The 25313-nt window shown below is 42.1% G+C and overlaps 1 protein-coding gene across 3 annotated transcripts in view; it reads left to right on the forward strand.

The window, feature by feature from the left end:
- KIAA1671 (KIAA1671 ortholog) overlaps positions 1 to 25313 on the forward strand; it is a 282787-nt gene that overhangs the window by 100583 nt on the left and 156891 nt on the right. For 2 of the 3 annotated variants that reach the window (XM_033955255.1, XM_033955253.1), the window contains exon 5: positions 3177 to 3314. In XM_033955255.1, the coding sequence (XP_033811146.1) occupies positions 3177 to 3314 (138 nt within the window). Of the gene's footprint in view, positions 1 to 3176; positions 3315 to 24355; positions 24522 to 25313 lie in introns of those variants that run through there. The other variant, XM_033955254.1, reaches the window with a different exon arrangement.

Here is a 25313-nt window from a genome sequence, read left to right on the forward strand (position 1 = left end):
TCCAAGCAGGAAAATATATATAAAAAAAGAAGCACTTATCTTAATAATTGAGTAAATCACTTTTTTGCTCCTATTTTATATTGTGGATTTATTGGATATTAGCCACATACAAAATAAATAATAGTCCCAACTAGAAAAAAAAAAAGTCAAACACTAATAATGAATTCTTACGTACAATCTTCGTCAGTCCTACTTATAATATATAAGGTAGAACATGTTCATATTATATTTTGTATATCGGTAGTAATAACTTAAACAAAATCCTGTTCCATATTGGAAGCCAATGAAATTGGTGATGGAACTAAAGCGCGCCGGACAATCGCGCATGGACAAAAACACACAGGATATCAGCGCGCCGGATTAAAAGGTAACTTTAAAGCGCTCTGAGGTGGGTGTGGGGGGAGGAAACTGGGAAAAATTACACTTTCCTCTCTAATGGGGGGGTGTTCCTCTCAAAGGCAGCGCCAACACTTCTAAGTAAAATCGGGGGGGGGGGGAGGGGGAGTGGGGGTTTCCCCCCATGCCCCCCTCAGAGCACTTTAAAGTTACTTTTTAATCTGGCCCGCTGACGTCCTGCGCACATTGGTCTTAGCGTTTTTGTCCTCGTGCGATTGTCCTGCGCGCTTTCGTCTAGGAGCCAATGAAATTGAATAAACAGAGGAATCGCATAATATAGCACTGTTGTGTAACATTTGCAAGCTTTTTACACTGGAAGATGGAATCCCCACATACTGCGTTACCTAAGTCCACTTAAAGTAATGTACATTCTCCATTTAGGGCAGAGAGTTATAGCAAGAGCAGTGCAAGCGAGGAAGAATTTGCACCAGCAGATCTCTCGACCAGACTTGATTCTTGCCTGTGCTTTTAAGGACGCACACTACAGTAATAGCACAAGAAAAGCTCTTAATTTAATGTCTCTCTCACGGTGAGGTCACACTTGTTTAATACTTGCATGAGCTGTTGCTTAGGAGCTCATCCGTCATATTTTCAGCAAACTCGTCTCTGCAATATAAAGTTTAGAATTGTGCAGTTAACTGCAGTCTGTTTCAGAATATATCCGTAAATTAGAAAGAGGAATAAAGCTACCCACTATTTCAGTCAGCCCATGGAATGCTCTCATCTCATAAGAGAAAATTGCTAATATTCAGCCCCTGGGAAAAATTGATGATATATGGCCTAGGAATGGATTTGAACTACACTTCCCCCTCCCCATTCGCGGTTTCTGCATTCGCGATTTTTTTCTGGGGAGGGGGAAAATTTAAAAAAACCATATTTTTTTACCTCCCTGCCGCCTTCCCGGCCTTACCTGGTGGTCTAGCGGGCTTTCGCCATGAGGAAATGGCTGTGGGGAGTTCCCGTTGTCGTCTCGAGAGACTGCGGGAACTCCCAGCAGCCATTTTCCTCATGGCGATCTGCACGGGGCAGGAGCGTAGGAAGATCGCTCCTGCCCCGAAAGCCCTCTAGACCACCAGGTAAGGCTGGGAAGGCGGCAGGGAGGTGGGGGGGTGGGGTCAGAGCCGGATAATCGCGGTTTTTCGCCATTCGCGGTCAGGCTCTGCCCGTATCCCCCGCGAATAACGAGGGAGAAGTGTATATCTTGCTCTCTGATGTAAACTGCTCTGGAATATTCAGGGCTTAGCTAAGGCGGGAAAGATGTGCTTTAACAGCATTTTAAACACAGAAACTATTGTATACTTACATGGAAGGGTGTGGAATGGGGGAAGACCATGACTAATAATGAACTCCATGTTAACTTTTAGTTAATGCATAAGCACCTCTGCATTTCTGCTATACAGTTAATACACAATAAAAACATTTTCTCTGCATTAATGGTGTAGCAAAGTGCTTTGAACTCCGCGAACAATTTCTACACGGTAATTGGCAACATTAATACATAGTGACCGCAACATCTTAGTTCAGCTTAGTAAAAGACATCTAAAGGTCATAAACCAAGCTTGTCCAGTCTTTGAGGGCTATATTTTATTACATTCAGAGGCCCGAAACACACACCATCACATTTTTGCCACACGTTTCATTAAACAGTGGTAAAATATGACGGTGTGTTGTCCCCTTTCTAGCTTTCACCCAATCTTCACCAGGTCTCTCTCTTGCATGTGTTCCCCACATAGTCTCTTTTTTTTTTTTTCTCTCTCTCACCTAACTTCATCAGCAGGATTCCTGCTTCCCCACCGTGATATAGTTGTCTGCAAGCTTGAGCTGTACATAAGAACATAAGAAACACCTTCACCGGATCAAACCTAGGTCCATCTAGTCCGGCGATCCGCACACGAGGTGCTCCCTGTTGGAGACCCGGATTTCCCGTATCCCCCGATATGATTTGCAAGAAGGTGTGCATCCAACTTGCGCTTGAAACCCAGAACAGTAGTCTCCGCTACAACCTCCTCCGGGAGAGCATTCCAAGCGCCCACCACTCGGAAGTTCAGGTTGGTCTCACAGTTGAGACTTGAAAGCATAAGACTAAACTAAACTAAACCTTAACTGTAAACCGCCTCGAACTATTATAGCTTTGGCGGTATATAAGAATAAATTATTATTATTTATATATCGCATCCTCTCCATAATTACAGAGCTCGGCACGGTTTACAAAAGCTTAATATAAGGAAGGAACAGCATAATGGGGTTGGCGGTTGAGTATAGGAGGAAGAGAGCCTTACATTTTTGTGAATAGCCTAGTTTTTAGATGCTTTCGGAATAGTTGGACTAGTCTGAACTTCCGGTATCATGTGGCACAAACTTAGAGAGAGCCAAGGTAACGGTGGGGAAGCAAGAAAACATTAGAACAATTGCCAGGCTTCTGGGGGCCAGAAAATAGCACTTGGTGGGCTGAATTCTGGCTTGTGGGCCCACAGGTTAGACAAGCCTGGCATATAAACAGATTTTCTCTTTCCCCTTTAATTTCTTCAGCTGGCTTCTCAATTTATTTCCCCTGAATACCACCAACTGTATCATTTCCTCTACTGTAATCTCCCCAACCCCAAAATGTCCTGTCTAAGTTAGATTGTAAGCTCTTCTGAGCAGGGGCTGTCTATTGTATGTTAAAATGTACAGGGCTGCGTATGCCTTTCATCACTTTAGAAATAGTAGTAGTAACTTCCCCAAACTCTAAATTTAGGAGATTATCCTTATTCTGACTGTGCCATTCACGATTGTAACAGGATACAGAAAATGAATGGAGCCGAAATGATGACCAGCGATCGGGGATAAGAGAGACTCCTTCGACTGCTCTCCAAAGAAGAAGCCGCAGCCTGAAAGAGAGGAGAGAAGAGCCTCAGCCGGTAGACTCTTGCTTTTATGTACGTTCTGCTCTGTTAATTGCTTTATTAGCTCCTTTGTTGTTTACAAAAGTATAAATTACGGTACAGATAATTCAAAGGAAGTTAAAAAGGCAGAAGAGGGGATATTCAATGGCATTTAACTGGGCAGTGCGGCTGAAAATCCCTCTGACCACTGCGGCGGTGTCCAGTTAGTGCCTGGATGGAGCCAGTACCGTATTTTCACGCATATAACGCGTGTGTTATACACGATTTTACAAACCGTGCATAACCATGCGCGTTATATGTGTGAGCGCGTTTTACAATTTTTTTTTTACATTCTGATCCGGCATTCCCCCTGTGAACCGGCATCCTCCCCCCCCGCTCGCGTCACCCCCCCTCCCCTGCGATCCTACTTCCCCCCCAGCACCGCAAAGACAACTCTTACCCGATTGGGCACCGGCACCAGCACCAATGCACAGCATGTGCCAGTGCCAGTGCCCGAAGATCCTCCCTCGGTTTGGGCTGGACTGGGCTGGGCTGGCGGTGCGAGAGAGATCCTCCTTCTTCCTCTGCCGGGCTGGACTAGGCTTTGAGCATTTGCGCATGCTCAAAGCCTTCTGGTCTCGCTCTCTCCGAGATTATCTCGGAGAGAGCGAGACCAGAAGGCTTTGAGCATGCGCAAATGCTCAAAGCCTAGTCCAGCCCGGCAGAGGAAAAAGGAGGATCTCTCTCGCACCGCCCAGCCCAGCCCAAACCAACGAGGGAGGATCTTCGGGCACTGGCACTGGCACATCCTGTGCATTGGTGCTGGTGCCGGTGCCGGTGCCCAATCGGGTAAGAGTTGTCTTTGCGGTGCTGGGGGGGATGTAGGATCGCGGGGGAGGGGGGGTGACGCAAGCGGGGGGGGAGGATGCCGGTTCGCAGGGGGAATGCCGGATCAGATTATCTCGGATCAGAGGGGGAGGGTGCTGGTTCGGAGTAGGCAGGAGGAGGTTTTAGCATGCGCGGTATACGCGTGTGTGCGCTATATTAACATTTTATTACATAAATTTGTGTTCCCCGCGCGGTATACCCGTGTGTGCGTTTTACACGGGTGCGCGGTATATGAGTGAAAATACGGTAGATATGTAGGAACCGGCCATAATGAGCACAGATGCCCTCATACCTCGCTGGGCATATTAAGATTGCACAAAAAGCATTCCTACCTTTGCCCTGTTATGTATGTGGATGCCAGCACTAAATATCAGCCAACAGATGACCTGGTTATTCAATGCCAGTGTCTGGACATGGCCTAGCATGAAAAGTTCAGGTCTCATTCAGCCTATGGCTGTCAGAAGCTTTAAAAACATTGGCCACTATGGGCTGAATTATCAGCAAGTATAGGTTAGTTAGTGTTTATTTATTTATTTATTATTTTATGAGTTTATTTTTATTGTTTTATGAGCTGTGTATTTAAAGTCTCATTGAACACCGTCACTTAAAGAGCCAGCAGGGTGCTGGGGCTCAGTGCTGGTACATGTGTGAACTTTGTTAAATTCCTACTTGCCTCCTTCAATATCTGTCTCAGATCTTTATAACCTATATCACATGCAAGGCAGCTGACTTCTGCAAAGCATATTTTAAACTATTGTTCCTAGCTAGCTATTTCACTTTCTTCAGTGCCTTTTATTTAGAACAAAGACCAGCATTCATTATATTGTGGGTTTCTCACAGATGCTTGTGCCTTACTTTACATGACATATATCGCTGAGGGATCTTGCCATATGAACCTCGGATCCTTGATCCTCGATAGGATGGTGATTGTACCCACCTTGGGCAACAGGCATCAATGAGTTTAGTTTCGAACATATCCAGTTAGCAATAAGAGCAATGGGGTATTTTGAATTTTTTTCATTAAAAGATTATACTCTCCTAATACATTTGACTTTATAGAAGAACATTAATTGAGCCAAAAGTTGATTAAGATGACGTGCTCTTTTCAATGGAAGTGCTAAGAGGTTTAAGTGTAATTGTAAAATTGCTTGTGGATGTTTGAGGAGGTGTTAATTAGCCACGGTTTGCTAGCATGACAATATTTTTGCTGACTGACGGCCACTTCTGAACAGTCCTAAAAAGCTTAGAAGGTAATGAGTGTGGGTATTGACTAGTTAACTTTGGAATTCCCCACAGCAAATAAGAACTTTTGATCTTTAACTTGCTGCTTTGCAAATGTAGAGCATCTGTCTGCACTCAAGCATCTGTTGAACCTCACGGCGAGATGTTGCATGAGCACAAAGCTCTCTGATGGGCTGTGCTATGGTTAGAATGGTTCCAGAGCCCAAACTACAGACAGTATTAAATTATTTAAAAGTTACACAACTAAGAACATAAGAATAGTCTAACTGGGTCAGACCTATGGTCCATCAAACCCATTAGCCTGTTCTCACAGTGGCCAATCCAGGTCACCAAGGAGTAGCAATATTCCATGCTATCGATCCAGGGCAAGCAGAGGCTTCCCCCATGTCTTTCTCAATAGCAGACTATGGACTTTTCCTCCAGGAAATTGTCCAAACCTTTCTTAAAACCAGCTATGTTATCCGCTTTTACTACAACCTCTGGCAATGCGTTCCAGAGCTTAACTATTCTCCGAGTGAAAAAATATTTCCTCCTATTGGTTTTAAAAGTATTTCCCTGTAACTTCGAGTGTCCCCTAGTCTTTGTAATTTTTGATGGAGTGAAAAATGGATCCACTTGTACCCGTTCTACTCCACTCGGGATTTTGTAGACTTCAATCATATCTCTCCACAGCTGTCTTTTCCAGGCTGAAGAGCCCTAACCTTTTTAGTCTTTCCTCATACGAGAGGAGTTCCATCCCCTTTATCATCTTGGTTGCTCTTTGAACCTTTTCTAGTGCCGCTATATCTTTCTTGAAATACGGAGACCAGAATTGAATGCAATACTCCAGGTGAGGTTGCACCATGGAGCGATACAGAGGCATTATAACATTCTTAGTCTTGTTAACCATCCCTTTTTTAATAATTCCTAGCATCTTGTGTGCTTTTTTTGGCTGCTGTTGCACATTGAGTGGAAGGTATCATCGTATTGTCTACAATGACACTCAGATCCTTTTCTTGGGCACTAACTCCCAAGGTGGACCCTAGCATCCGGTAACTGTGATTTGGGTTAGAATGGTTCCAGAGCCCAAACTACAGACAGAATTAAATTATTTAAAAGTTATACAACTGCAGGAAACTGTTTTAACCCATCAGTATGTTAACTTTATTATGACACACAATGCATCAGACTGGGAGGCAATACAAATGCATAATATAAGTTGCAACAAGTATATTAGGTAATGGAGTTCCCTGTTCTGAAGAATTTAGAATCTGATTCATTGGGTTTCAACTCGGTTCTTTAGCTTCACCCAGTCGGTGGGTTTTCCGAATATTCACAATGAGAGTACATTGTATGGAAATTTTGAAATCCAGTAATCTGTTGCTACAAAGGAAATCTCTGACTGGTATGATGGTACATTTATTTTCACATTTGAAAATGTAAACTATATTTACATATGAAGGATTTCATTCTGATTTGCTTTCTGGATATTTCTAATCTAACTTTTAGGTTGCATTTAATGCAATGTAGTTCCTCATTCTTGTGGGATGCATAAGAGTTACATACAAAGCTTGCACTTTGAACTAAGATTACAGTAATATAATAAGTCATTAACTTAGCATTCTGCACTAACAAGCTTGATCTTTCACCTCTTGCCTTGATGAGTAGTGATCTACTCATTCTTTTTTTTTATATCTTCAGTAGGATCCATTTTCAGCTTTAATTCCAGTTTCTGAATTAATTTCTGTTTGGGAAAATCTGTTGTTTTTTAATCAATGCCCAGGATCCAGATTTTTTGGAGGGGTTGGGGGGGGGGGGAGAGGTTTATTAAGGTATGCAAGGCAATGCTCATTTTGCTAGGCAGAATTACAAGACCATTACAAAACACTGAAGAGTTTGTCATCCATTGTCAGTCTACATTTCAAAACGTTGGATCACAGTAATCTGACCTGTGGCAGCTATCCTGCCAAGATTACCCCCAAAGCAAACCAGAAATTCATCCTTGAAGAATAGCATTAAAAAAATCTGCAAAATGCTCTTACTGAGAGTTCCTGCATCAACCATCGGGGGGGAGGAAAAAAGCTGAATGGGAGTGAAGTGCAAGGGAAGATAGCTAGGAAGAAACCACTGGTTTCAAGAGGGAAATGCTGCCCTCATCTGGTTTACCGGAGAGCATCTGGATGACACACAAGACTTCTGAAGTAAATATTCTGCTGGAAAAAGCATCAAAAATTGAAATTTTTTTTTTGTTGTTGGACAAAAACCATACTGTGCTTCTAAAGTAAGAAACTCATTCCAACAGTAAGGCATGGTGGTAGAGGTATTATGATGTGTTGATGTTTTGCTATATCGGAACTTGTGTGGTTTGTCATCATTGATAGATTTGTGCTTTGTCAGAAAATTCTAGGGGAGTATATCAGGCCACTCATCTATTAGCTGAAGTTGAGACAGAAGTAACACTTGAGGGTTAAGAAGTTGCCTGCTGAGCTCTGATAATAGCTTTAAGATATTTATTTTTTGGGATTTTTATGGAGAAGAGAAAAGCAAGGGCATCTATGCTTCCCTCTAAGTGTTTGCCAGTTCCAACGGGGCGTTCCTTTTGGGCACATGCCCATAACTGTGTACCTCAGTGTATACCAGATTTTAACTGATCCTGTTATTACTCTTGTTACGCAGATGATCCCACTCTTGGCATCCTATTGTTCATTTTTATAGCCCGTCCTCCTCAGAAGCTCAGAACAGGTTACAATAAAATAAAATAATAAAAAAAATTAGGTACTTGGAAATTCCCTAACTGTTCCAAAGGCTCACAATCTAGCTAAAGTACCTGAGAACACAATTATTAAATAGTAAAGATATAATAATTCAAATAATAAAAATAAAATCCATTAAACATATTCAGATAGGAAAGATAGAGATAGAGACAAGAGATGTACATCCCAACAAGTATTCAGTGAGTAAATTAAATTTAAATTTAAAAAATTACAATTAAAAAAATAAAATATAGGAAATAAAGTAAATTCCAGTCAGACAATAGGATCTGATGTTAGTCTTCCCTGGAGCACCTCTCAGCCTATCTCAGGCCTCCAGATCAATCTGCTCAATATTACTAGACTGATGCAGAGTAGGTGATACTCCTTTTCTACAAATACATCAGGAGACATATTTTGGAAGGTGAATTTTATTTGCAGATGTTTCAAATGAGTAATGTTGACCCTAAACAGCTTAGAGTTTGTTTTAACACTAAAACTTCTGTATGGTCTGTAGAAATAGCAATTTAGAGATAGTCCTGGTTTGGAGGTAATGAGCCCACTGCATATGAAATAGCTATGTAGTTTTCACATTTTTTTAATCTTTTAATGTTATGTATGTGACATCATTCTGATTACAAGTGGAAACCCTTTATATTGGGGACTTGACAGTGAATAATGCTAACAAGTTCCTCTTAAGTAATGTATTTTGATGTTTGCCACTTCTTTACTATTTTAATTTTATGATGCACCGGAGCGGGGCCTAAGGCCTGCATTTTGTCGGAGGAGCAGGTGGGTCTGACCGGGCACCTCTCCTGCTCCCAATACAAAGGTACAGGGAGAGGGAGGCTGATGGCAGGAGGGAGTGGGCATCCCTCTTGATGTTTTTCGGGTGTGGGGGGAGGTATTTGCTGGCAGGAGGGAATCAGCATCCCTCCTGCTGGGGTTTTTTTCCCCCCTTTTCGGAGAGCAATGCGGGCTGATGGCAGGAGGGAGTTGGCATCCCTCTTGCCTTTTCTCCGGGGAAGGTCTTTCCGGTTGCCGCATTTGTCGGGGGTCATTATGGGGGGGGGGGGGCATTGGCAGCATTTGTTTTTTTTAAATTTAATGGACAGATATTTTGATTATGTAATACATGCAAAATATCTGTGCCATTAAAAAAATTGAAACCCCCTCCTCCCCCCAAACTGGCAGACCTGTCGGTAACAGTTACCGACAGGTCTGCAGCAGTCGGGTTTTAGGATAGTAAAACCCGATTCAAAATAGCCAAGCAATTGTTACTGAATCAATCGCTTGGCTATTTTGCAGGGGGTTTTACTAATTTACATGGGTGGATCAGATCGGAGAGGAGATTGATCAGGCAGTAGTTTAGTGAATCGGGTCTGGGTCGGGGAACGATCGCAAAACCAGTAAAACTGGTTTTGTGATCGTCGGTATAGGATCAGAAGGTTTAGTGAATCGAGCCTTAAGTTTGGTGCTTCTAGGCGTCGCTAACAGAATTGCACCTATATTATAGGTGAGGTAAACCCTGGCCTATATTAGAGACACCTACAATGTAGGTGCAATTCTGTTAGTAACGCCTAATGTGTGAATGACAAGTCTAGGCTTTTACATTGTAGGTGTCATTAAACAGAATCTGGCCCCAATTGTACAGGTTATAGTTCAATAGCCATTGTGATCGCTGCCATTGTGTTGCCAGATCGCAACATATGGCTGCGAGACATGGACTCTCATGAAAGCAGATAGAAAAAAAAAATTGACGCCTTCGAGCTGTGGTGCTGGAGAAGACTTCTATGAATCCCATGGACAGCTAGGATCACCAACAAAGATGTTCTTGATCATATAAACCCCGAATTGTCCATGGAAGGCAAGATTACCAGACAGGAATTGACCAATGAATATGTATGAGATCTATTTGCATGCACTGCTTTCATTGCTAACTTGGAACATGGAGATGTTGCTGGCCAGTCTTGTGGAAGATATCCTGCGGGTGGGATGGTTGGATAGGCCGGAGAGAGCTTGGACGGCAACTTCAGCATTTGGAGCCTAGGTCAATGCCAGGTGGACTTTGTATTCTGTTTTCCAGGTGTATCCAAAGAAGAGACAAGTTAATTTAATCATGAATTTTTGAAGGTTATGACTTGGCATGTGATGAGGGCAAATTTACTAGAAAAGGAGATGCTACTCGGAATAGTCAGTGGTAAAAGGAAGCGGGGGAGACCAAAGGCCTGTTGGGCTGGATGCCATCAAGAATGACACGGGAATGAACATCAAACAATTGAAATAAGTCATGGAAAACAGGGAAGCATGGCGAGGACTGCCCTACAGAGTATCCAAGGGTCGGACATGACTGAACGGATAATGGTAGTAGAGTATATGTGCAAGATTGGAACCACTAATTGCCAGTTACGTACGTAAGTGCTAGACAGTATTCTATAACCAGGGATGTAACAAGCATTGGGGGGGGGGGGCTTGGGGTTTCCTCTCCTCCCTCTCCTTGCATTAAAAATAGTACCTTTGCTGGCGAGTATACACAAATCCCCCCCATGGATGGCTGGGAGTATGCACAAAGCCCCGCCCACAAAAGAGATTCCGCTGCTTGAGCCCCACCCCCACGTTTCCTCATGTTGCTACAGGCCAGAAGAAGCTGGAGGCATGCTTCCAGCCACCGAAGCAAGGACTCCTCATGCATGCTTAGTTCACACAAAGCTTCTCTGGCAGCAACATGGGCTTGGACAGTAAATCTCTTCGACTCCTAGGGCTTTAGCATTCCTGCCAGCCACTGAATGGGGGCTGCAGTTGTCGGAGGGAGCCCGAGTCCTGAAGCCCTCCTGTGGCTGTGGGCTCACAATCTAAGTTTTTGTACTTGGGGCAATGGAGTGTTAAGTGACTTGCCCCAAGGTCACGAGAAGCTGCAGTGGGAATCGAACCCCAATTCCCCAAGATTTCAGTCCACTGCATTAAAGAGGCTCATTGGCTCCCTGTCACCCACCGTATAATTTATAAAATCATACTGCTCTCTTTTAAAATCAAACTCTCCCACTTGCCCTTATTTCTCGATAAATTATTAATACCCCAAAGTTCTCCCCGTTCCTTAAGATCTACTGACCAAAAACTCCTTTTCATTCCATCCTTAAAAGAATCCTACTATACTAGGAAAACTAATTTTGCTATAACAGCCCCCACATTATGGAATTCTCTCCCTCAATTTCTCCGGGATGAAATTCGCTTACCAAAATTTAAGACTAATCTTAAAACTTTCCTATTTCAAGATGCCTTTGACAAATCTTAATCTCTACTTTGTTTATTTATTTATCTTTTTCCCAAAACTAACCTTTACTTCAGCGCGTATCTCTTATACCATGCACCCTCATCCCTCATGTCCTATCCCTTCCCTCTATCTCATTTCTTCTAATATTATGTAACTTCTCCCTTCCTCCCCATTCATCCTCACTTTCAGGTTTGTCAGTACATGTTTTATATGTTTTCTCTAATTTTTCTAATACACCAAACAACTAGTTCTTTCTAACCTATTTTAAATTTTATTGTTAACCGGTCAGATATTTGTTTTATGATCGGGATATTAAAAACTAATAAACTTGAAACTTGAAACCATTAGGCTACTCCTTTTTTATTGCTCACAAAATTAATGGGTAAGTTTGTGGCATTTATAGTGAGGTATTTAATTATAATACTTAACCCTTTCAGGACCAAGGGACATATTTGTCCCATAACTTTAAAATCCTATAAATTTTGATTGGGATAGTCTACAGTTCTAAATTTGATATGTACGGATTCCATATGATACTGCCTTTATGTAAACAAACTGGTTCCGACATTCATTCATTAGCGTCGTTGCCAGATTGACGAGAAGATTCACTTGCCACACTGTCCATAAGCCAGAAGTGTGATTTTTTTTTTAAAAAAAATAATGATATTTCACAAAAAAAATCAATTTTTTGGCATCTGCAAGCCCTTTTTACCATAAAAATGTCGTCAAAACCACAAAAATTGGCCTACGATCCTTATGGTCCTGAAAGGGTTAATATAAATTCTTGCTTACTGTCATACACCTCAAAGTCAGGAGCAATAATAATCCTGAATAAAACAGATTCACAGAAGCTAACCCCGACCATCCCTTTTCCCAAGTCGCAGGCTGAAAGACTTGCTCAATAAGCCACACCTAAGTTTCCTGAATCTCAAGCTGGTTTCAGCCTTTCAAAATAAAGGAATCAAATTGCACAGACCAGTCCAGAAATATATAAGTTTGCAGCTGGGTGCAGTACTGAAAATGCTCCTGCATTGTAAGAGAGATGCAGAATTCATATTTTACAAAGCTATTTAAACTGGCAGGTTTTAGTGGAGCTCATTTTAATTGCTATAAAAGTGAAACCAATTGCTTGTAAAGTGTAATGTATCCATATAAGTCTCAAGTTTGATATGCTGCAAATCAGTACTAAATAAAAAAAAGATAAAAATAAGCAAAGCAGAAATGATGGATCACGTTTTTAAATCTTAAATGTTTAGAGCATTGTTTCTTAACTCGGTCCTGGAGAACCCCCTTGCCAGTCAGGTTTTCAGAATATCCACAATGAATATGTATGAAAGAAATTTGCACATAATGGAGGCATTCTATGCAGATAAAGTTTGTGTATATTCATTGTGGATTTCCTGAAAACCTGACTGGCAAGGGGGTACTTTAAGAGCGAGTTGAGAAATGCTGATTTAGACTATTCTGTTTGGAGTAGTCATAACTGCTATTACCCATAGACCAAAGCAGCTTCTGTATACCAAGTACAAGTGATCAGCTGTTTGGTTGAAGATTTTAGTTACATTACATTACATTAGTGATTTCTATTCCGCCAATGCCTCGCGGTTCAAGGTGGATTACATCAAAGTTATCAACAATTACATTAAAAGTTTGCAGGAACAGCATAAGCGATGTCATAATATTTTGTTAAGAAGTATCAAAGAGTTGTCGAGATCTTAAGGTGATAAATGTTGGGTAATAAGAATTACCAAAGAGAAGTCGAGATCTTAAGGTGATAAGTATTGGGTAAATTAGAAGCATTTTAGACTTTGTTGGGTAGTTAGAAGCACATTAGAGAGTATTAAAGGTATAGAGAGGGTTGGAGGAGGTTGGGTAGGGGCTGGTCGTGCTAGATGGGTTTTATGTATTTTTTGAAGGTTTTGTAGCTTGTGGTCGATGATAACAGAGTGGTGATTTGTCTGTAAAGTTTAGCTGCTTTGGAGGCTATTAGGTTGTCATATCATATCGTTTTTTTTCGTTTGACATTTTTGGATGATGGGTGTGTGAATAGTGAGTGGATTCTCCTGTGCCTGGCTAAAGAGGATTGAGTTAGTCGGTTATTCCAGTAGGTTGGACTTTCTCTGTTAATAGCCTTGAAAAGTAGGCAGTAGAATTTGAAGTGTCCTCTTGCTTGTATTGGAAGCCAGTGTGAGTCATGGTATGCCTCTGTGATATGGTCATATTTTTTCATTGAGTAGACGAGTCTCAGGGCTGTATTTTGTATTGTTTGTAATTGTTTTATCATGGTCGCTGGGCATGGGAGGCATAGTATGTTGCAGTAGTCTATTAGTCCAAGGATAAGAGATTGTACCAAAAGTAGGAATTGCTTCCTGTCGAAGAATTTTCGGATTTGTCTTAGATTTTTCATGGTCATGAACGATGCTTTTATTACTTTGTTGATTTGTGGTTGCATGGTACAGCCTCTGTCAATTATTACTCCCAGAAGTTTTAGTGTGGGTTGAATTGGGTATGAGATCGAGTTTATTACTAGATTTGTTAAGGTTGGAGTTTTGTTGTTTTCAAGGAGGATGAAGTTTGTTTTGTCAGGGTTAAGCTTTAATTATTCTGAACTTTAGTTCAGGATTGGAATACAGTAACAATAGTTCCCTCTGGTGGAGCTGTAATGAATAGCTTCCATCTGACTTTGGAATACAGGTCACTGCAACCTCTTGAATTTCTTCTGGCAACAAACAAGACAGCACATTCTTTAATCCTTTCTGTTGTAGACCTATAAAGAGTTCCTCCTTCACAGTATTAAATTGTATTATTCAAATTTATGCATGTAAAACCATTTTCTGTACTGCCTAAGTGGAGCCAGACATTGAGTGGGTTACAGTTCCATAAATTATGTAACACTTTAGCCTGAAAGGTGCCCAAGTGATGCACTACTTTGCATACAAACAAATCTTTCTCAGATAAGGGGAAACAGTAAAACTAGAGGACGTGAACTGATGTTGCAGGGTGGTAGACTTAGGAGTAATATCGGGAAATTCCTTTTCACAGAGAAGGGCGTTCAGTGCCCGAAATGCTCTCCTTAGGAGGTGGTGGAAGCCAAAACAGTGACGGTGTTCAAAAAGACATGGGATGAACACAGAGGATACCAAATTAGAAAATGAATGGTATTAAAAAATAAAACTTAAATGACTATATGTGTGATGCGTTGAATGGTGCTTTGATGGCCACTTCGACTGTCGAGAACTAAGGCCAGTGTCAGGCAGACTTCTACAGCCTATTTCTGATATATTTCAAGACGGATTTGGGATAGGCTGGAGTGGGCTTCAACAACTTCAGTAGCTGGAACATATATATAAGGACAGTGCCGGCCAGACTTCTATGGTCTACGTCCCAGAAATAGCAAAGAAAGCTAGATCAAGTATGTTATACTACATTCATTGTTGATGTAACATTGATGCTGACTTGATGGATCATTCAGATCTTTTATCTGCCGTCATCTACTATCCTATATAATAAAACGCTAGCCGCGCATGCGCACTCCTATCGGCGTGCTTCCATGATCAGTAGGTCTGTGGCCGCAGGAGTGCGCATGCGCGAATCCCCAGCACCTACCTACACTCGCCGGAAGGACTGGACCCCAGCGCTGGACATCCTGCTCTCCTGTCGGCTCCTCTCACGAGCCGCACCAGCGTCTGAGAAGGCTTCCGACGCTGACGGGGATCGAGAGGAGCTGCGGCGACACCTCAAGGGGCAGGAAGGGAAGCGCCGAAAAAAGATTCCAGCTGCTACTTTCTTCGCGGTCCCGACTCCAAAACGCCGATTCAAGCAGCGTGTGCAGCACTCTACACACACTGCTTCGGGGCCTTCTACTGCCCTGATTTGCTCTGCCGCGTCTCTGATGATGTCATCAGGGACATGCCAGAGCAAATCAGGGCAGTAGAAGGCCCCGAAGCAGCGTGTGTAGAGTGCTGCACACGCTGCTGGAGTCGCAGGTTTATCGGGAAAGGGGAGCAGGAGAAAAGACATGCACAGCCACTTGCAGCAGGGGCTTAGAGGGCAAGAGAACTGCAATTGGACAGACTGAGGAAGGAAATGTTCAGATAAAGAAGGGCAGAACGCTAAAGCCATTGGCTCAATGCGCGGCGGCAGCGAAGAAAGCAAATAGGATGTTAGGCATGATTAAGAAGGGGATCACGAGTAGGTCGGAAGATGTTATAATGCCACTTTACAGAACAATGGTCAGACCTCACTTAGAATACTGTGTCCAACACTGGTCTCCATACCTTAAGAAGGATAAAATTATGTTGGAGAGGGTGCAGAGGCGAGCCACGAAACTAGTCAAAGGCATGGAGAATTTAAGCTACATGGAACGCCTCGGAAAACTGGGACTGTTCACCCTCGAAAAGAGAAGACTGCGTGGGGATCTAATAGAGACTTTTAAAATATTAAAGGGATTTGATCAAATTGACCAGGAAGCAGCATTACTGACATTTTCAGATGTGACGCGGACAAGAGGTCATAGCCTAAAACTAAATGGCAGCAGGTTCAGGACAAATGTCAGGAAGTTCTGTTTCACACAAAGAGTGGTGGGCGCTTGGAATGCTCTCCCGGAGGAGGTGGTGGCAGAAAATACTGTGCTGGGTTTCAAACGCAAGTTGGATGCACACCTTCTTGCAGATCATATTGAGGGATACGGGAAATCCGGGTCTCCAAAAAGGAGCACCTAAATGGGCCTCCACGTGTGCGGATCGCCGGACTAGATGGACCTTGGTCTGATCCGGTGAAGGCGTTTCTTATGTTTTTATGTTCTTATGTTGGCTGAGACTGAAGAAGGAAAGAAAATTGGAGAGACTGAGGTAGGAAATGTTCAGAGAAAGAAGAGCTGAGACTGAAGAAGGAAAAAAAATAGGAATAAATACCTACACAAGATCAGGAGCATACAGAGAAAAAAAATATAGCATAGAGGTTTGCAGGAATAAGGAACACACAGAGAAAGTAGAGCAGAGACCCCTGCAAGAAGAGAAAAAGAGCAAAGAGACTGGGGATGAGAAAGAGAGCAGACATGCTTGCAGGAGAAAAAGCGAGGCAGTAATGTTACAGCTGGTGAGTGCAAAGTGAGGAAGAAAGCAGAGACAGCGCTACACAGGGAAATGGAGGGGGAGAGAGACAGAAAAAAAAAAAAGACAGACATATATTCTAGCACCCGTTAATGTAACGGGCTTAAAGACTAGTGATATTATAACAAATAAAACTTAGCCTAATCCTATAGTAACATCATCCTCATTATAGCTTATGCTTTTTCTTCTCCTTAGATCTGCCTAAACAAATAAGTTTTCAAGGACTTTCAAATATCTCAGCACTTTTGCTAGAATGCACATCCGTTAGTAATTTATTTCGTAGTCTTGGTCCTGCAATATAGAAAACTTAGTTTATAGAAAATCACCTGGACAGCATTTTGGAAATTACTGTTCTAGACAGCTTTTGCTCAGCATTATTTGAGCTTACAATGTTGGCAGTATTTTGATTATTCAGTTAAGCTATTAAGACAGTAAAAGATTCTTCAGTTTTTCCTGCACTAGCTAAATTATTTTCTGTTTCTGCACTGCAAAAAAAAAAAAAAAAAAACCCTTTCCCCCCCCCCCCCCGAAAAAAAAAATGCTTTTGCTTCTTTAAAAAGTAGATCAGATATTATCTGCTATCACTTAATATAAAGTTGCATTGGCCATTTTTACCCAACAGCTCCTAATGACTCTGGTAAGTAGGAAAAGTCCAAAATCTGTTATTTCGACAGACATGGGGGGAGCCACTGCTTATCCTGTATCAGTAGCATGGAATGTTGCTACTATAAGGGTAGAGAATGACACGGTGGCTGATACCCGCGGGTAACCCACCGAAACAGGGAATGAAAAAATAGTAGTCGCCGTGGGGATGGGGACAAGGCTATTCACCACCCTGTACAGCAGTGAATGGTCTTGTCTCCGCAGTGAAGGGAACACTTGCGGTCACGGATCGCCTGATCCAGGAGCCCCCTCCCACCCGATCGCCGCATCCTGCCATCTCCCTCCCTCATCTTATGTGCCGAATTTAATTGTTCTTCTCCCAGCAGCACGCGTGCAGGTGCAGCTGCTCCTGTTAAATCGTCTCCTCTGATGCAACCGGAAACAGGAAGTCACATCAGAGGAGAAGATTCAACTGAAGCAGCCTTGTTGAAATTGTGCCGCTGGGAGAAGAACAATTAAATTCCACACATAAGATGAGGGAGAAGGGAGGGAGATGGTGGGACATGGCGATTGGGCAGCAGGGGGCTGCTGGACCGTGCAATCCGTGAAAGAGAAAGAGATGCTGGGCCAAGTGGATGAAGATACAGCAGGAAAGAGAAAGGGGGAGGACAGGCAGGTGAGCCAGATGTTGGAAGCAGAAGGAAAAAGGGAAAGAAGCTAGATGGGGTAGGAGAGGAGAGAGACACATTGGTGTGGAAGAGGGGGGAAATCTGGACTTAGGAAGGTAACAGAAACAGAGGGGAAATGATGTGCATGGGGGCATAGGGACAGAGACATAAAGGGGAGATACATGGAGGAGATTATATGCATGGGAGCATAGGGGAGATATATGGGGAGATACATGGGGGGGAGATTATGTACATGTGTGCAAAGGGACAGAAACAAAGGGGGAGATACATGGGGATGGTATATGGGCACGGGGGTGCAATTTCAGACACAGGAGGGAGTATACAGATATAGAGGGGAGATATTAGAAATGGGGAAAATAGGAACACAGAAGGGAGATGGTTTGTGCAGATGGGATCAGATGGTTTGCGGAGATGAGCTCATGGGGACGAGGCGGAGACGGGGACAAATTTTTTCTCCGTGTCATTCTCTGTACAAGGGTAAATCAAAAAGTAAAGGCAAAATACATTTAACGGCTTTAATAGAACTAATTGTGAGCAATTGAACACATTACTTTTCTACACAATCCCCGTGCAAGATGACGCATTTGTTGGATTGTTCAACTAGCTTCTGCATTCCCGCAGAGAAGTTTTTTGGCTGCTTCCGAAACCAGTTGAGCTTCTTTAACTTCATCATGCTTTCTCTTTTGCTCTCCGGGTCACGGCGTTGCACCCATGTATCGTTGCGGGTGACATTTCTCTCCAGAACACTCGGATCTTCATTACCATCTCAGGAAAACGGGTCGCAACCTCTGTTGCTTGTGCATATCAGTAAGCTGTTTGGGAACCCATTGTGTGCAGACTTTCCCGTATCCCGAGTCGTCATTCATTATGGCAAATGCAGATCCATAGCTGATATCCAAATTTGCTGTTATGTGTCAGTCTTCTCCTAATCAAGGTATCTTTCCCGTCAATGTGCTCCTGTGTGCACAATGTTGATGGGCGACCAGAATGATCTTGGTTGGTTACACCTGTTCTTCCATAGTAACATAGTAACATATAGTAACTTAGTAGATGACGGCAGATAAAGACCCGAATGGTCCATCCAGTCTGCCCAACCTGATTCAATTTAATTTTTTTTTCTTCTTAGCTATTTCTGGGCAAGAATCCAAAGATTTACCCGGTACTGTGCTTGGGTTCCAACTGCTGAAATCTCTGTTAAGACTTACTCCAGCCCATCTACCCCCTCCCAGCCATTGAAGCCCTACCCAGCCCATCCTCCACCAAACGGCCATATACAGACACAGACCGTGCAAGTCTGCCCAGTACTGGCCTTAGTTCAATATTTAATATTATTTTCTGATTCTAAATCTTCTGTGTTCATCTTCTTCCCACATTTAAACCTTTTTACCCACTCGTAAACCTTTCGTTAATTCATTGTGTTATTCCCATACGATGAATTTCCACAGGTTTTGCTCCCTCTTCCCAAAGAAAGCACACCACAGCCTGGTGTTCTTAGATGATGCGGTCAGTCAATGGAGTGTCCATGTTTCTGACCTCGTGGCTGCCACACGACTGAAGGCCAAGCACTGCACGATGCGTGAATGAACTATCCGACAGGCAATGTACGAGTAGATATGTGAAACTCTATTTTATTAACAAAAGAGAACCATCAACAATGGCAATGTGACAAGCAAAAGAATGACAGATAAGTCTACCTATCGTAGAGGACTGGACTCTGATGTCCTCCATGACCTCCAGTATATCCCCCTCCACACAAATGCTCACCAGAACCCCAAACCACTCCCCAACCCCTTATTTTGTTAGCTCTGTTCCAGTTATCGCATAATTTAACAATTGACTTTAATTTTTCATTCACCCTTGTACTTGGGTTTTTGCCAGTTACTTCGGCCACTGCGAAGAGTGCTGGGCTAGATGGACCCTTGGTCTGACCCAGCAAGGCTGTTCTTATTAGTACATCAGATCATTCTTTTTTAAAATGAAATCAAATATCCTTGCTATAGTTATAAAATTCTATTACTTTACATTCAAAGACGCGTCAAAGTAACCAACCTGAATTTCTCAATAGTTTACTAATTCCCTACTGTCCATCTAAAACAACTTCGCTCTATGTCTCAAAATCTTCTTGCGGTCCCATCCCTCAAGTACGTAAACTCAATAAGATCCAATAATTTTGCAGTGACCGCGCCCACCCCTTTGGAATTTTAAAACAAAGTTGAAAACATTTTTTGTTCAAAGATGCATTTGATACCTAATTGCCCTTATAAGGGCTACCACAGATGCCGACAGCAGAAGGCATCATCTTTCCCTTCACAGTCGCTTTCTCCCTAATTATAATTTTTTCTTAAAATATTTTCCTACTTGTTTTTTCCATTTGCTCCCGTTTGTCTTTGTCTGAGGTTGTTACGTACATTTTAATTGTCAAATGCAAACCCTATCGTTGTCACAAACTGTATTTTTATTGTACGCCGCTCAGAAGTCTGATTGAGCGGTATAAAATTTTATTTAATAAACTTGAAACAACAATTTCTTATTTCTATAGCACTACCAGGTACGTGTAGCGCTGTACGTTGCACATGCAAGAGACTGTCCCTGCTGAAAAGAGCTTACAATCTAATTATGAGGGGCACGCAAAACAAAAGGGGTGGGGGGAGGGGTCAGAAAATAATGCTCATGTAGGAAATTAGAGGAAGCTGAGGAGGTGGCAGGGGACTATAGAGGGTATGACGGACAGAAATAAAGTGGATTTTATCATCCCACTTTACCATCATGGGATGGGAAGCTTGGGTTTCCTGATTGTGTCAGCATGTACATAAAGAGTTCATGTGCCTAAGGAAGCATGCTAGGCTGCTGATTTTATACTCTTACTCCGAAATGATGCAGTTGGTTCAAAGTAGCCATCATTCAAAACTTTTAAAATTATTTAATCAACCTTACTCTGCAAAAAGGTTCTTCATAAATAGTACATCTGTGTTATCTCCCCAGCTAGTAAAGTGAGTGTTCAGAAATTGAAATAACCATACCTCCAGAGCGCGTACACGGAGATGCATAGCGACGCTTAAGCATGCCCAAGGTGGGGTGTGGATGTGGTTTCACCCGGAAGTGGCCTTGGGCGTGGCTTAAGCATCGGTGCTCATCTCCGTACATAGGAGACAGATGCCTTAAATGCTGGCCTGCGTTTAAGGCATCTGTCCGGGAGTGTAGACCTGATACTGAACAGGACGCCGATGCATGACTGGCACACGATCGGCAGCCACTGATACTGGCATCCTATACAGGATCAGGCCCTGAAAGTTTATGTAGCTCTTAAGCCTCAGTTTTCCAATTAGTGCTAATAGTGATTTGTTAGCTGGATAACACTTCCACGTCCATGCCACACTGCCTCCCAAAAATAAATTTTAAAAACATGCGACTTGATTGTATCACGTCTTTGTTACCATTTGTGTATTTATGTTCTTTACAAAATCAGTCAATCTTTTGAACTGGAAAAAACCCCACGCGATTAGTACACAGAAACAGGCAAATTTTCACATATTAATTGTGCCTTGGCACTTAATGCCTTTTAGTAAAAGGGCCCCATAGTTTTGCTCCCTGAATCGGATTCTAGCCTGGCTTTACGTTGGCTCTTTTTGAATATTGTTTAGAGTTCCAGGAAAATCCAGCAGCATGATAGTTAACTTAAAAGAGGACTTTGGTTTAATTATTTCCTTATCAATGATCTGGAATCGCCCGAAGCAAATAGAGCTACAGGTGAATTACATTACTGGATTCCTACACAGATGAAAAGTTCATTGTTTAACAAATGACTGTAGACCGCCTACGCCCCTGTAACGCAGTGTTACTGTGTGTAAGATAAATATCTTTAAGTTATACAAGACTTTGGTTGAACATCTGCACGGAAATGATAACTTTAAAACCACAAAAGAATAACAACTTCCAGACAAGCATTAGTTTAAAAAAAAAAAATATAAACAGGGCGGTTACACTTGTGGATTTCAGGTCGTCAACCATCTTCTGTCTTAACTGTGGTTAAGTTAGCAAGGGTAAAACTAAATTCTGAGGAATGTTCAGAGAGAGAGAGAGAGAGCCTTTGTGCCGTGCTATTTTGGGATAGTTTAATTTTCAAGTTGCGGTAATACTGTACCACCAGGTGGAGCTATTCGCTACTAACTGGTCTAACTTTAAATTTGGCAGTCTGGACCATTGTTCTTCAACCTTTTTACACCTATGGACTGGCGGAAATAAAAGATTTATTTTGTGGACTGGCAAACTACTAAGACTGAAATTTAAAAAACCCTGTCTCCGCCTCGTCTCTGCGAGCTCGGTCCCCGCAAACCATCTGATCCCATCTTTACAAGCCTCAGTTATGATTTTATAGTGAATGTATTTTATTAAAGTATAAAAAAGAAACAATATCCTGTACAATTGTCATTTTATAAATATAAATAATACAGAGCAAGGATCAACAAAACCCCTGTCTCCCCTCCCCTTCACATATATTCCCTCCACTATCAAGAAAACTGAATACGCCAAATTATTACAGAATGCTACACAGAAATATCATGCTAACAGAATACCACAATCACACATGACAAGAATAGTGTTAGGGGAATGCAACTAGGGCAGGGTTGTCAAAGTCCCTCCTCGAGGGCCACAATCCAGTTCGGTTTTCAGGATTTCCCCAATGAATATGCATGAGATCTATTAGCATACAATGAAAGCAGTGCATGCAAATAGATCTCATGTATATTCATTGGGGAAATCCTGAAAACCCGACTGAATTGCGGCCCTCGAGGAGGGACTTTGACACCCCTGAACTAGGGCAACTGCCCCCTGGTCAGAGAGAACCCTAAGCCAGCTGGAAGCTAAAGAAGCACTGCCTAGGCTTTGCAGTCCCCAGTTATGTCTAACACCAGCTCTAGCAGGATATATATTTAAAATCTGATATATTCTAATCACAAGATAAAAATAAAATTGTGTTTCTACCTTTTGTTGTCGCTGGTTTTTGCTTTCATCTTCTTTTCACTCTCTTCCTTCCAGGGTCTGCCCTCTCTATCTCTTCAATCCAGCATCTGCCCCTTCCATCCACTGTCTGCCCTCTCCTCCTTCCATATATCTGTCTTCTTTCTATGCCCCTCTCCTTTTTACATGATTCATTCCAGCTTCACTGCTCTCTTCATTTTTATCTCTCCTACACCAGATCTAGCATCTTTGTCCCTCTCTCCTTATTTCTCTGCTGACCCCCTTCCCAGCATCAATCTCTCTACTTTCTCATTCAAGTCTCTCCCCTTTCCCTCATCTGATCTCTCCGTTCCACCCTGACCCATTCCTCTAATCTCCCTGCCAGCTGTTTCCTTCCTTTTTTCCTTCTCCCTTCCCTCCTCCCTCTGTCCAGCAGTTACTCTCTTCCCTTCCCTTTCCCTCCTCCCCTCCCAGCAGCATCTCTCCTTCTCCCTCCCTCCAGGTCCAGTAGCAGCTGTCCTTTTATTTTCTCTTGTCCAGCAGCTTCTCAGCCTCCAACAGTGGCTTTCTCCCCTCCCAGCAGCTCTCGGTACTTGCCAGAGCAGCGATTCACTAAGACAGCCTTGGGTCCTATGATGGGTTGCGCCGCCTCTGAGGAAACAGGGGGTAGGGGATGTGACTCAGCAAAAGCCCCCAAGGCTGCTAAAGTGAATCGCGTTGCTGGCTAGTACCGAGAGCTGCTGGGAGGGAAGAAAGCCACTGTCAAGAGGCTCCCCATGATCTCGAAGGCCCTGCACGGACCGGGCAAGAAATTTCAGTGCGTCGATCTCGCCGGCCCTGTGCAGACCGGCAGGAATTTTCTGCGGACTGGCAGTTGAAGAACACTGGTCTAGTCCACCTTATCTGATTTAAACAAATAATCCAAGTACAGCAACTGAAAGGATACAAAACATCTGTGACCTTTTTGCACCTGATTTTTTTATAATGAAAATAATGCATGTAAAATTGTTGGGTTTTTTTTTTTTTTTAAATTTAAGAGAACTTATATAAATTGTCTTCCTAATTCATCTAGTGATAGACTAAACTATGCACATTATTTATTTATTTACATTTCTTATATACCACTTCTATGGGTCCTGCCTCCATTTAAAGGCACAGAACGTACATATATTGCGGAATACAGTGTATACCTTAAACTGGATATAGGGAGGGCAGTTTGTCAGCCAGTTTATGTGGGTAAATTGCTGTTTACCTGTGCAAATGGCTTTGAAAATGGTCGTCTTGCAGAGCTTAAGATAAATAGTTGAGGCTCTTACCGAGCCTTTTAAATTTGTCATCAGCTCTCAAACACAACTTCATTTCTGGTTTTCCTGTATCGGACAGCAGAGCGTTAATAAGTGTGTTAATGTCATGAGTCATCACTGTGGGATTAAACTGGTTGTATTTTTAAACCACAACCAAAATAGAAAATGCTGCTTTTGTTTGTGCAGCATGTTAAGTTGTAGATTTTTTTTTTGTTGTTGTTTTTTTAATTTTTTTTTTCCTTTTTGCTATTTGTATAAATTTTGTAATGGCTACTAATTTTTCCTTATGTTTTATGCAGTTGAAGATGAGCACAGTCATGCAGTTTTGAAAGTTAAGCTGAGCACAGCCTGTCCCTTAAAGGGGAAGTGTCCATGAATAGAGCCTCTGAATTATGCATGCCGCCTTTAATTTGCTCTGGTTTACTGTTGCTAGCTGTGGGAGGAAGAACAGTCTCACTTTGAGACGTATACACTCAATGAAAATGATCTTGGTTTAGTTTCATAACTTTTATCTAATATGGATTACTACTATTGTTCAGATTGTTGCAAGATTTTGCATAATCTGTGGGTAAGTTGATTTTAAATTTTAAAAAGCTGTTTGAAAATGACCAGAAATATTTATTTTAATTCATATAGCAAAGAAACTTGTGTAAAGAATATAAAGTCTCTTCTTTCCCTCCCTTATAATAAAACATTAACTGGCCTAACATTTTATTAGGACTGCTAAGTAAATATATTATTGAATGCATTACAGCTTTCTGAAATAAAGGTAATTTTGAAAGGAGGATTGTAAAGTCAGATACTACTACTGTTTTTCCCATTTTGTGTCTATAGGAAAAAAAGCTTAGTATATCTGGTCCAAAGGACCCCCTCCCAAAATAATGCAGATCTAATTGTGTGTGTGCGTATATGTGAGCGGCGGGGGAAGAGTTGGGAGGGTTACATTTTTGTAATTTTAAAATACCCCTTTCTCTTAGGCCTATTGAAAATAATCAGGCACCATGTCTCATGATATTAGAGTGTGTGTGTTTTAATTAAAACAAGGAGACTGCTTCTGCTTAGATTATTGTAGTATTATGTGGTGGTCTAGCCCGAGGCTGCATTCAAGTAACAAAAAGAAGTCTAGGTCATATATTAATGCTAGTGGGGTAAAATACTATTCTCACATTAAAAAGATTTGTGTTTTGGACTTTAATTATTGGAACAATTAAGGATTATGGCTGGGAGGGGTGGTTAGATAACAGGGATTATTTTACA

The sequence above is a fragment of the Geotrypetes seraphini genome, chromosome 8 (assembly GCF_902459505.1).
Source record: "Geotrypetes seraphini chromosome 8, aGeoSer1.1, whole genome shotgun sequence".
Lineage (NCBI taxonomy): Eukaryota > Metazoa > Chordata > Amphibia > Gymnophiona > Dermophiidae > Geotrypetes > Geotrypetes seraphini.